The sequence below is a fragment of the Agelaius tricolor genome, unplaced genomic scaffold (assembly GCF_023055355.1).
Source record: "Agelaius tricolor isolate 1412-34295 unplaced genomic scaffold, bAgeTri1.0.p SCAF_4, whole genome shotgun sequence".
In the NCBI taxonomy this organism is placed as follows: Eukaryota; Metazoa; Chordata; class Aves; order Passeriformes; family Icteridae; genus Agelaius; species Agelaius tricolor.
The window spans coordinates 46560952-46574973 of record NW_027269264.1 but is presented as its reverse complement, the minus strand read 5'-3'; the positions used below and the strand labels follow the sequence as shown (position 1 = coordinate 46574973).

Sequence of the window (14022 nt, the reverse complement as noted above, 5' to 3'; positions counted from 1 at the left end):
AAATATGTCTGTCCTGGTTATCTCCTTTAATCTGAAGCACATCTGTAGGATCAGGCCCACAGAGTAGACAGGCATGGACAAGACTTCTGAAGACTGGTAGCTAGTATGTATTTGCATTGCATATAGGATTACACTCAAAATGTCAGAATTCAAGACACTTGGCTGTAGTAGCAGGGATCACTTCATTAGCACTCAAGGTATACCTTTGACAGTAATCCAGATTTTAAAAAATAGCAGCACAAAAATCATTCTAAATAACTGTGCTGATTCTGACCAGGAGAGGGTTAATTTTTGCAATAGCCAGGAGGGGGCACAGCCAGGACCCAGGGGTTATTCTATAAAGCCTGATGTAACTTTTGGGGTCAGGGGAAGGGGCCCCTTCTGGCTTTTGGAGCATGTTTAGGATTTCTGCATGGTGAACACTTGTCTGTGAATCATTCACCTCTTCTGCACTTCATTATTAAAATTATTACTGTTCTTTTTCTTATTTCATTGCTGTCTTCAGTAAAATGCTTTTGCCTTGATACATGGTGTCTACGTTTTGTTCCTCCGGTTCTCCTCCCTATCCCACCACAGGGGGAGGGAGCAGGGGACTGAGCAAGTGGGGCGTGGTTTGCAGTGTTTCACTGGGAACACTAAATTGGGAGCACCATTCCTAAATGGCAATAACTTAACATTTTCAGTGGGCTACTCGTAGTAGTAGATGATACCAGAGAAAGTAAATCATCATAGTAAAGACTGCAGGTTACAATTAGATATGTCCAGTATAGATGCTTTTTCAGATACTTTATAGATGTTCATGTTCAGATGCTACTGCTTCTTTAAAAGACTGAGTAATGATATCTCTTTTCCCTCCCTTCAGGTGTAATCCTGGGATTTTCTCTTCGATCATATAAGATGAGCTATCGGGAAGTGAAATACTTTTCGTTTCCAGGAGAACTACTCATGAGAATGCTGCAGATGCTGGTCCTGCCACTAATTGTATCCAGTTTAGTCACAGGTAAACAAAGAAAAAACAAAACAAAATACACCCCTACACACCCTGTCTTGAATAATTTTACAAAGATGTACACACCAAAATCTAAAAAGTGAACATTCTATGTCCTAAAAGTGCAATAATCTGCAGAAAGCCATGGCATTGCTATTGCTGCTTTAGAGACAATGTAATAAGAGGTTTGAATTAATATACAGAGAAAATGAAGGATGGTTTTTCATAGACAGACTAACAGTACAAGCTACCATATGCAGCTGCTATGAAGCTGACTCTGTACTCCACTCTCTTTTTCTATCTGAACAGATATTTCCTCCACAGTGTCCTATTATTATCAAAGATAACATATCTCAGAAACACAGTGCAAAAACCCAAGAAAGTTGAAACTGTTGATTGTGGGCAATAACACACGCCTGTAACCACAGATATGCAAAATATCTGTCTGCCTCCTAGTTTTCCAGCAATAGATTAGAAAAAATGGAATCCTATTATAGAATTGTTTAGGTTGGAAGGTACCTTAAAAATCTGGTTCCAATCCTCCTGCCATGGGCAGGGACACCTCCCACTAGAGCAGATTGCTCAGAGCCCCATCCAGCTTGTTCTCTGACACTGCCAGGGATGGGTTATCCACAAGTTCTTTGGGCAACCTGTGCTAGTGCTCCATCACACTTATAGTAAAAGATTTTATTCCTGATATCTAATCTAAACTACCTTCTTTTAGTTTAAGCCATTTCCTCTCCTATCACTACAAGTCCTCTTTAGGCCCTTCAGGTACTGGAAGGAGTTCTAAGGTGTCCCTGGAACCTTCTCTTCTCCAGGCTGAGCAACCCCAATGCTCTTAGCCTGTCCTCATGAGAGAGATATTTCAGTCCTCTGATCATTTTCATTACTTCCTCTGGACCCACTCCAATGTGCCCATGTCCATAGGGGATAGATGGGATTGGATGGAAAGTTTGGAAGAAACTTAATTCCATCAGTTCTGTTTTGTCGTCTTCTGGTCAGAAGCTCTAACAAGCTTTGAATGCTCTTTACCAAGTTGCTCCTCTAACTAGTGATATAATATTTAGTTTCTTATGGTGATGTATGCCTTGGCATTCCACCCAAGTTTTGTGGAGGACCTCTCAGATTTGTGATGAATGTTTAGGACATACCTGTGATGTATTTATTATTTCAGTTATCTGAAGAGAAGAAGGTATGTATTTTAGTCTATAGACAGCTTGGAGAACTTAATTAAAATCACCCACTGTGCAGTCCTAGTATCTAAAACACAAATACACTGCCTTGATTGACCGAGAATCCAGATAATAAGTTGTTCTCTATTTAATTGATTGTCAAATATGTTAATATAAAGATCTCTTAAAAATGCAAATGAACAGAGACTCCCATGTTCAGCAAAATCAAAGGAAGTGTGTACAAGTATAAGCTGTTCATTCAACAGCAGAAAACTCAGGTATTCACAATTAAAAAATTGTTTGCCTTCTTATATTTCAAGAAAAAAAAGTGAAGTTTGTTTCTATGCACACACATTATATGGATACTGAAACTTAAATGAACACTGCAACTAGGGAGTATAAGTTTTGTAGGAGAAGTAAGGGTTTTATTCCCAGCCAATATATAGTTTTGTTACATGTCATGCATTCTCTCATCTTATTGTCCCTTTCACCTGCAGAATTCCATGGGTTAGCAGGACACTGATAGAAGAACCATTAAAAGTAGAAAAGGAGAGATATTTACCCCTTTTCAATGTCAGCTGGCACAGTTGCTCAATTTTGCAGGATGAATTATTTCAGGAAAATGTATCTGTTCAGTTCTCAATTCCTTATAACTCTGCAATCACACTGGTTCTCTGAGAGTGCTCAAGGTAAATCAGGAAACCAAGGAGAACATCCTACACAGGGATTTGAGTGATTTTCAATAATCTAAGTAGAAAAACTTCGCTCAGGCAAAGATCAGCAAATTCATCTTAGAGGGTCACAAGCATCACAAGGAGCTGGACTTTTGATGAAATGATCTCATTTGCTGTGTCACCAGCTCTCTGTAGAGATTTTGTGAAATAGCAGAAAAATGAGTTTCCAAGTAATCCTATTCTGAAAAGAATCTTCATTCTCTGGATTCAAACAATACCCTTCTTTTTATGTGTTTTTCTTTCCCTTTAAAGCCCTTTATCCTTTTTTTCATAACGATAATTTTCTTTATTATAGAAAAGCATTTGGCAAAGAGAAATCATCTCGATTGGTAAGATTTGCCCTCCTATCATCCGTATGCCTTATAATATTAAGTGGATATTAAGTGGATTATACTTAGAGATCCCTTTGAAGTAGAGACAGTAATTTTCAAGGTGAATAACAACATTTTAAACTTTTTTAGCTGGGTAGGGAGCAATCAGAGAAAATTCAATGCAATTCACAAATGGCAGATTTAATTTCTTTTTAAGAATCATTCAGTACTGCAGGACTATACTCTTTCTCATGGAAATAAAATACTTTTACATATTATTCTAAAACTTGTGGAAAAAAACTCCTTTCTATACTGAACAATGCCTCATTTAGCATACAAATTGTTTCTGTAAGAAGGATGTTTTTACATATTTGCTGCAGAACTCTCATACTAAAATGAACATATAGGCATTAGTGAATATCAAAATAATAATTAAATATAACTTTTGCAGGTGTACTATTGTGCAATTTAATGCATGCTTGAATTATTTTTTTACATGTTATAGGATAATTCAGTGGATTAAAGTCTTATACTTCTCAAGTTAGTCTTCAGACTACTGAATATATTGAAGGCAAATCTCTTATTTCCTGAATTTTTTGTGGCATAAAAAAATGGATGCCTCTTAACTAATCGCAAAGTGACTCCTCCAGGTCTTCATCCTGATAACATACTTGTTTCTTTCAGTTGTCAATTATTTGAATAAATATTTTGCTGTTTGCAGGAGCAACAGTGTCTTCTAGAAATTATATTGTGGGTTTCCTTTTGTATTTATGCAAGTGTGATGGATGTAACTGTGGCAAAACCATAAACTATGGTCTCTGTGGTGGTAGAAACAGGCTGGGGATGGTTAAATTCCCTTGCCAACTTTGTGATTGTCAAAGAGGTTAGAACAATAAAATCCAACTAATAGTTAATGCACTGTTACAGTGTTACAGAAATAAAAGGAAAATTGAGAAACTGAAGACTTGTGCTATTCAGGTAAACAGTATTAATGGTTATTTCACAGACCTCAGGAAAATAAACTATGCAAGATGAAGTCAATCCAGTCAAGTTTCTTTAACCCTGGTTTCTGTATTTCATGAAAGAAGCAATACAGGATCACTTTCAGAGGTTTTTAGTCACATTTGCCTTATGACTTACCCCCATTGCCTGTGGTTCAAGCAGGTGTGCAGCTTTCTCCATGAGATTTTATCTTCTGACGTGTGTTTTACCAGGCATGTACTAACGTCTGCTTGGGAGAAAATGGAGGTTATTTGCATATCATTCAACATCTTTTCATGTTTATAGGAAAATATGATTATATGAATGTCTATATTATTTATTTTTGTGGTCTAGACATAAATTCAGCTCCATCCTCTATGTTGGGCTTTATTGTCTACAATCTTTAAAATGAGAGAACTCCTATGTCAGCATTCCCAATGGGGATCTCATATAAAGTCAAAGGAAAAATTATAACATGGTATATGAGAGGGAATGTAAATAACCAAATAAATAAATTCCAGTTTGGATTGTATTATGGCCAAGTCTTAAATATGAATTCCTATACAAACAGAAAGCTGCCAATTTTGCTCTTTCTGTTTTGAATTTGCAGCAGTTATAAGAGAAAAAATATTTTATGTTTTCTCATTTCATTACAGCTTGAAGAATATGACATGAAAATTGCTTTACACAATTATTTTAAAATACACATTGTCCCTAAAAGGTATCTAAAACAAATATATATGAATATGATAGCAATTCAACTCACCATGAAATAGCCAAAGCCAGAGAAAATTGCACTGGCAATAAGAGCACTATGCATTAACATTTTTTGAGCTGTTATAGCAAGATGATAATGAAATTGAAAGTCCAGTCCTTAAAACTGTCCAGCAAATTTTTTCTGCATGTTTCAATTATTGAGTGAATATAATGCACTCAGAATGAGGTATCTTTTCTTAACAAAACCATTAATTTCCTGAAATCCCTTCCTGAAAATGATTCACAACAAGTCTTTATGAAGAGCACAGTTTTAACATAATATTAGTGAGAAATATTAAAGCTAGAGAAATTTTGTGAGGGTTATTTGCAGATATTTTGCACAGTTCTAGACATAGTTCAGTTTAATAGACTTCTCCTTCCACAAAATTTTAAGAGCTTGGAATTTACTTTTACAGGGACCACTACTTTTAAGAGCAAGTGAACTGGTATTAAATTCTGTGCAATTATTTCAGATATCTTTGTCTGGTAAATCATAGCAAAGCATAAGAAGCCCATTCTAGACCTGACACTAATTTTTGCTGCACGCTGCAGAACAGTAAGTGTACAGTTTGTTTACTAACATACATCAAGATAGGGAAGGAGAATAGGAGTACAGACACAGTAAAACTGAGGTCTGCTGGCTCACCAAGGATTATACAGCAATTACAGAACCAAGCAAAAAGCCCATTTGTGAGCACCAGTACAACACACTGTGCACTAGACAATATTGATTGTCCAAACTGCTTATGGGGGTAACACTAATATGGAGCAAATAAGTCTTAACCACTTACCAGGATTTTGTGTGAAAGGTTCTGTACAAACACAGACCATGGATCCCCTGCCAAAAATAGAAGGCTGTGTGGAAAAACAGTTTAAAAGAATGAGCATGGAAAATTTACTTGAAAGAAGAAGAGCATTTTAATATGTAGTTTGTATAATATCTTAGTTTAAATTTTTTAACTTTGTAACTCAAATAACGTAGCTATTGTTAGTGGGTTCTGGAAGAAACAAACTTCCCTGCCTCTGTAGGGTTTCAATAACAGTCAACAACACTGAGTACTGCATGAAACACGAGTGATTTTGTTTGGGGCAGACTCAGAGACACAGGAATTTTTCCTGAAACTTTCTGAAAATATTCATAGTAGTTACTGCTACACAAACTATGGAAAGTGTTGCCAAAGAGAAGAAAGCTGGGATTTCCATGGATGGAATCTTCTTAAGCAAACTCAGAAGTGCATACAATGCTTTTGAGTTTAGCTATCAAAGGAATGCAATGGATGGTGCCTGTTAAAAACATCCAGTAAGGAATAAGGTGTTTATCCTCAATGAGATAAAATAAAACACACAAAATTACTTAAGTAATAAAACAAAGCACTCTCAGGGTTCACAACTAACAGACAAGTGGTAGCTGCAGTTGCTTAAAATTGCCTACAATGAACAAGGGTAATGTTCAAACAACTGAACTTGACATAGTCTCCAAGTCACCCCCTTACCTAAGTCAGGAAAAATGCAGCATCTGGACATGAGCATATTCTACCGCAGAAAAGCCATTTTTTTCCAAATGTTACTTGTGGATGTAAAATGTGGAAAGTCAGTGCTGTGACATTTTGTATAATCTTAGGCAAATCATGTTTTCCTTCTCCATCTCTGCTTTCTTTCTCCCTTCAGATGGACTGCTGGTGAAGTGTTCTTAGGTTTTTTAAAAGCTATTAGGCAGAAAAGAAGATGATTGTATGTGATGGAAATTCTAGTAAAGGCACGAAGGATAGCTCAGCAGATCCATATAGCTATTTTAGTTACAATGATGGACTTAAATTAGGGTATGACAGGGGACTGTTACACATCTAGACAGCAGATGTACACTACCTTCTGTAAAGACATAATTCTAGAAAAGAGTCTTATGTTATTAAACTTAAGAAATTAGGTTTTATATTTGCCTTTTTAATGTTGGAATGAGAAAGTAAATGACCCTTGAAGTGTCACTAGATGCAAATGCTATCAATCATATCAAACTCCTAACTTGTATTAATCTTACTTTTTTTTACAATAGCAATCTCCTTTATTATCATAATAAATTAATAGCAGTAAACTTAAAGGGCCAGAATTTTTAATTTGCTCATCTCAACCTTTCACATCAGAGCACACAACAGGGAGGGACCTGTGCATCATCCCTTCAGAAAAGGGGCTGTGAAAGCAGCATGTGTCTAAGGTTTGTTGAAGCAGGACCCATACTGCTTGAAGCCTCTAAGTAATTCCTGTATTCTCCTGTCTGCTGGCTGACAAGTGTGCTGTGGAAAAAAAGTCTGTCACCTACTACGAGGCCCCAGGTGCTGTCTCATATCAGCTACAATATTTATGGTAATTTCAACAGATGGAAGGTCTCTCATTCAGGCAGAACAGACCTGTGGAGCCAGTTAATTCTCTCCCAGGGAAAAAAAAAAAAGAGGAGAGACCTAGCAATAATTCCCTGTAATTCATTCTGGCAAAACAGACACATAACCAGTACCTGTGAAACATCTAAGCACTCACAGTTAAGCTGGCAGGTAAAAACATTAATAAAAGTCAGTCTTACACTTCTGTGTTTAAGAAAAGTTTAAGAAATACAGCATTCCTGATTCAGTTAATATAGTTCATATACAAAACCCAAGAAGCATTTATGTAGTATTTGGTCAGTTTAGCTAGCCACCAGAGCAATGAACCCATTTTCCAAATTCTAAAATTTGGCACATTTTCTGATTTTTCAAAAATTCTAATTTTTGATGGTCTGTAGAAAGAATTTTAGAAGTCAGAATAATTAATACCCACCAAATCAATAAAAAGTTTTACATTCATTTCAGCTGACTCCAGTTATAGGGAAAAGAATTAACAAATTCTCTGAGTAAAGCACTTCTGGGATTGTCAGTGAATTTGAACTGCCTATGTATTTGTATTGGGATGTCTCTGTAGAGGAATTCTATACACATGTCCTGTAGGATGAAGCCTACTATGAGTAACAAATTCATGGACATCCTAAGGGTGTATTATTTTTTCATTTATGGCTTTCTTTTAAGGCATAAAATATTATTTTAAAAGTAACTTTCTTTCTAGGCAACTCTTTCCTCTTTCTCTGCCACCCAAAGCTTTGTAAGCACATCAATATTGTAAAAGCTGAACTACATGGCAGCTTTAATTTTATGCACTTGTACATTTCATGCATAAATGATTTCATGCATTCATATGGATATTTGCATATGCAATTTACATAACAACGACACAGTTATTTAATTTGAACATTTACATACTTAAAGAAAATAAAGGAAAAGTCATGCTCTGATTTGTGTGTGTCCAAAACAGAGACTGTCTTAAAGTGTGGGCATATAAACTACAAAGTTAGTAGAGATCCAGCAATCTTGTAAACAGAATATCTTGTCAGGTTAAAAAATCAATTGAAGAAACATTACAAATATTGATCCAAGTTCAGAAACAGTTTCACCTCAGAATAGCATCTTTATACTAGATTTAGGCCAACAGCAGCTAAAAATATACAAGCACTCATCTATAATAAAACTTTTAAAGACCTTCCCTTCAGTAGATGAATTTCTGTACAAAACAAGTGTCTATCAAGTCTGGCATATAGTCTTTAATAATCATTAGTTATATAGGTACTCATATGTGACAAGATTGGAACCTTCTTAAGTTGTTACACTCTGCAGTTTTAAGGCAATGCGAGCAGTAAATGTTCCATTATTATGTCACATAATCTTAAATATTTTGGAAAATATTTTTAAAGTTAAATTCTGAGTTTAAATAACAGGCAGTTGCACTTAAAAAAATCAGAAGGAAAAAAGGTAGCTTAGGAAGTATTCAGCACCTAGAAACATCAACTTTCATATAAGAATACTAAAGAAACTATGTTCAGATTCTGAGTGTGCTGGCAATCAGTTAGGAAGCTGTACCTAGCATTTTACAAGGCATGGAAGCCAGAAAATCATGATGAAATGTTGTAAGTATTTGTACAATAAATATATCTTTGGGTAGAACATCTTCCTCAAAAACTGCCATACATCTCAACCTATACAAGTACTAAAAGCAAGGACTCCAGAAAAGTTAATAAAATTAAATATTAACTCATTTCTGAGCCATTTCTGAAACAATTTGGCAATATGGAATGCACAAAAATCTATCTTCACAAGAGCTTATGAGAACAATTCTAAGTGAATTCTTAGTCAGATTTGACCAAGAATTAAAATGCAATAACAGCAGAGACTAAATTGCCACACAAAATAAGAGTCTGTGTAAGATACCATAAAAGAGGAAACCTAAGCAGGACACAGAGCATTCAAAAGCAGAAAGTACAGAGCAGCATGGTTTTTGAAGTCTTAGTCTGTGAGAGCAGCAGAAACAGCAGGGGTGATCAAGAACAAAGTCTACAAATATCTAAAGATAGTAAAACTTAAAGGCTCCTCTAAAATAATTCAATTTAGCTAGTGGTCCTTAATTGGAGGCTGATTTAAACTTCATTGCAAAATATAAGTTTAGTTGCTGCCCAAAGTATTGAATAACAGGTTGTTATACTTTTATTTAGTCTGCATTCTGCATAAGATTCCAGCTGAATTAACAATAGGCACAACCTCCCACCCGCAAAGATTTAGTTTTGCTTTTATATCTTAGTTCAAATGCATAACATTAATTCTTTGCTTGCTGACAAAGCAAAAATTGTTTGAAAGAACACATAAAAACTAAAGCATCTTGCCTGAGCACTGGTGGACCATTGTAAAACCACATTGTCTTTTTCTTAACATTTCAGTGAAAGGCAGGACTGAAAATGTATTAAGGAAAACTTAAAACACTTTTTTGAGTTTAATACAAACTGTTTTCTGTTGGTTACAGAAAAACAGCAGACCTGAAACACAAAAAAACCTCAAAAATATTAAAAATCAGCTGTAAAGTCAGTTACATTAGTTTGTAAATGGAAATTTTGTACAGCAAAATATCCAAAACCAACTCTCAGCATTTTGAAAATTAGGACACTGAGCAAGCATTTTGGTCAGGATATTGAATACTGAAACTGTAAAGAATGATGTCTTCAATAATGAATGAGTCTGTGATAACCTCACAGGTGAACTAGAATGGTGGCAAGTGCAAAGTAATACACCCTGGAAAGGGAAATGTGCTACACCTAATCAGGAGTTCTCAAATGGGCATTAGTACAGGCAAGAGTTCTCAGACTCACTGTGAGCAGTCCAGAGAGGGTGACAGGGCTAGAATGAAGTTCCAGTGAAAGACAAGGAGGAATTAAACAGACTTCATTTCTTTGGCTTGAAAAAATACAGACACAGAAGTTGCTGTAAAAGTCCTCAGAAATCATTAATTCCTTGCAGAAGCTATAATGCAGTGGCTATTTATTATTATATCTCCTAACTATATTTCACAATAAAGGAAAAATAGGGTGTCCTAACAAATAACAAGAGCATGCATTTATATTAAAGAAAAGGAAGTACTTTTTCATATTACACAATTCAGTTCAATTATGTTAATAGTTTCAAATTAAAATTAAATTAAAAGAGTTTGCAGATACAGTCATCACTGGCTAATAAATTTGGAAACTAGCAATTTAGCAGGGCCCTAGATCCCAGTGCTCCTTTGTTGCAGGGAGGGCAAACAAGGGCAATTTAGTCTATCTTTTTCTTTTCCTCTTAGTCTCTCAGTGAGAACCTGTTGTCAGATTAATGTGAAGACAAATGGGCTGGACAACCTCTGGACTAATTTATATCCCATAGTTTTATGTTGGTTTTGCACTCCTTAGAATTTCTTTACAGATTGAAAGTATGTCTCACTTGCTAAGATTTCACCTACCAATTACTCCGAGGCATTGACTACTGTATACAGTTTCAGCTTTATGGCACACACAGCTCTTCAAGAAGCAGTTCAAAACCAAGGAAACAAACAATTCCAGGATTTAAGAATCATCTCACCTTACCCAGACATTAACTCACTCCATTGGCATGAAATTGGACTTCAAAATAAAACAGCCAAAGCAAGCCGCCATGCAGAACAGAAGTAGTAGCTCTTAATTATTCCACTTCTGGGAAATTTACAAATAGCAACAGTGTAAGAACCATTATCACAATATCAAAATATAACAACAACAGAAAATGTGGGCATAGTTATCTACATGCAGGCTTCTTTCAGGCTTTATCAGCTTTCACTTTCCTACTCCTTTCACCTCCTTAACTCTCCCTTGGACACAGTGATTCACATTCTCATTTCCTACATTCAAATATAGCACAATTCCATCATATTTTCTTCCTTGCCAGTCTGTCTTTGCTGTAACTGCTTGTGAAAACTGAAAGAATCCAAGGAAGAAAATTCCTGAGGCTGAATTTTGGGAACACCAGGGATGTTACTGGAAGTACTTGCACACCAGGAGAAGTAATACCTTTCATTGTTTCATCAGCACTGTGAAATGTGATAAGGCACAAAGTACTTTCTGAAGAATTGCACCAGTTACACAGATAATTTTAAAACTTGCAGAACATTGTCACTTTCAAAAACATATACTATCATTAGTTCCTCTAGCCTTGTTTTCACTCTTTTTTTTGCTTTTTGATAACTGACAGTTGTTGACCTCTAACATTACTTCCATTTAATTCTCAAAGGTAATTGTTGGATCTACTACATACTGTCCTTCAAACATGTATCTGGATTATGAACTTCTGTAAGGTAGATCCATCATTGTCACCATCACTGGAGACAGAGGTACTGAAAGCATTGGTGGAAATTCCACCTGAATTCTGAGCAATGGAAAATGAGGAAAGCCACTGTGGACAAGACTTACAGGACTTACAAAGACTTGCAGGACTCCAGCTTTGGGTCTGGATTCCAGTAACATGTTGGATTGTCTGGATGAGGAGGAAGGCTTTCCAGATAATTTTTCATCCTAGCATTCTAGCCACAGGTCACAGCTCTCACTGGTTGAGAATAAGAAGGAGAAAGCAAACTCTCAGAACAAAAATCTCTAATAATTTCTTGGGACTATATATACAACTGAGCACCAGCAGTATCTGGGATTTGAGTTATATGTCAGGGAGTGAAAAAGCACTTCCTGCATGTGCTAAAAGTCTTTGCATCCAGACATTCCTGGTAGTGCATAATTTTTTCTTTACTTATAGGTTGTTTCTGAACACACTCTATATCATCCTGTTCAGATCTTGAGAAACAAATGCACGAAAATATAAATGATGCTGTTGTACATGGTGTGGAGAATGTCTCAAAAGATAATCATTGCAAGTATATAAGAGCTGGCCTCACTGATAGGAATTGTTTTCCAGTTGTATCATAGTTCCTTTCCCTAATTCTTAACTTTTCACAGAGACATGGCTGGCAGAATGGTAGAATACCTTCTCCTTATTCCTGTGTTGCAGTGTTGTCTCCAGATGAATGCCTGAGACAGTCATGAACATTGCAAAGTATTTGCTGCAGCCTAGAATCTCCTTACAGAGTTGCCAGTCTTCTTTAATTGGGTAGAAAGTATCTTGGTGCAAACTTTTTCAGACTCACAGAGTCAGATCTGTTTCTCTTCACACAGGTGAGTCTGGGGTTCAGCTTTTACCCTGCTGAAGTTTGGTAAGAAGCTCTGGTGACCCCAGAAATGACTGGGAGTTTGTGATGGGGGCTTACCCCAGAAAGCATCAGTTTGAGCTAAGTCTGGGCATAATTTGCCACTTCCATGCACTGCATCAGATAGTTCACTTGGACCTCTCTGGTGCCACATTTCTCAATTCCACATGGCCTTTTTCCTTTGATTCTCTCTAGGACTTGGTCTTCCCAGGTTTGACAGAATGATTCCACTAATACACACTGCAGCAAAGCTACACTAGTTTACCTAAAATCACATCTATTAGTCTCTGCAAGGCAGCAAGTGCCATTTGAATTCCAGAAACAGGTAGAAAGAAATTTACAGACCTCTACCTGTCCTCAAGGCAGTCCTTTCTCCAGTTGTCTGTCTGACTGTTCCTCAGGTCAACAGATGTTGTCTTATATATCAAGAGTTCTATTATCATTATAGTGCAAGGATTCCATATTGCCAGAGCCTCATACCTCCTCAGTGTCTCCTACTGGCAGCTCCCCTAAGCACTGACTCTTCCTTGCAGTAATCACCTAGCTCCACTCATCCACGCCAATCATCCAGTCTTTTATAATACTGTTCTTATTTGGCACAGGTGTGGCCTGTTGTCATCAGGCCTGCCCCTAATCTTTAGTAATTGGTTCAGCTACAACTCTTTATGGGATAAGATTACATTATCTACTATCCTCATTTACCCCCACACTGTATCCCTCCTACAGAGTTTGTATTTTTAGTGGTTTTGATTTTGATCAAGTGTGCCTTGTTGCAAAGCACAGTATTTCCAAAGGAAAGAGGGGCATGTCCAATCTATACAAACATTAATTCCTCAGAGGTTTGCATGCTCTGTAAAAAAAAAGCAGTTTAGTACTCCCCACACTTTCAGCTCCTTTTAGTGTGGGCACACTTACGTCTAGCAAACCAGCAAGAAAGGCACCTGGGATGACAAGCTCTGAAATATTGGTTCATTGGGTCATCGGACACAGAAGTTCTGTGCATTCCTTCTATCAATAGCATCTTGAAAAGACCCTATTCTCTACAGGAGTCTATCAAAGGAAGATACACAAATGATGATCTACAAAGACAAGTAAAAACTACTGGACTAGAGGGAGACTTGTGGGGAAAAAAAAGAGACATAAAAGTACTGTCATGTAGAAAGGAAAAGATAAAATTCTTTACAGCTTCACACAGTTGAATAGCAATTCAATTCTAAGACTGAGGAATTAATATGCAAATAAAGAAAACTCAACATTTGTGCCAACAGAAGCTTTCAGGTCTTAATGTTATTCTTAAAGAAGCATCATCTCTGGAAGTAAAAAATCAAAGCAAACTAAGTTCTGGGCCTCTGGTTGTAAAATAAAGTAAAATAGATCCCAACTGTATTCCAAAAACTCAGGAGTCACAATACAGAGAGCACTTGTTTGAAAAAATTTTGGGATTTACCCAAAACCAGTATTCCAGTGTTTGGAGAACA

The 14022-nt window shown here is 36.4% G+C and overlaps 1 protein-coding gene across 1 annotated transcript in view; it reads left to right on the top strand.

Moving 5' to 3' along the window:
• SLC1A3 (solute carrier family 1 member 3) overlaps positions 1–14022 on the top strand; it is a 65821-nt gene that overhangs the window by 18601 nt on the left and 33198 nt on the right. Inside the window, exon 3 of the mRNA XM_071425536.1 lies at positions 863–1000. Coding sequence (XP_071281637.1) covers positions 863–1000 — 138 coding nt within the window. The remainder of the gene's footprint in view (positions 1–862; positions 1001–14022) is intronic.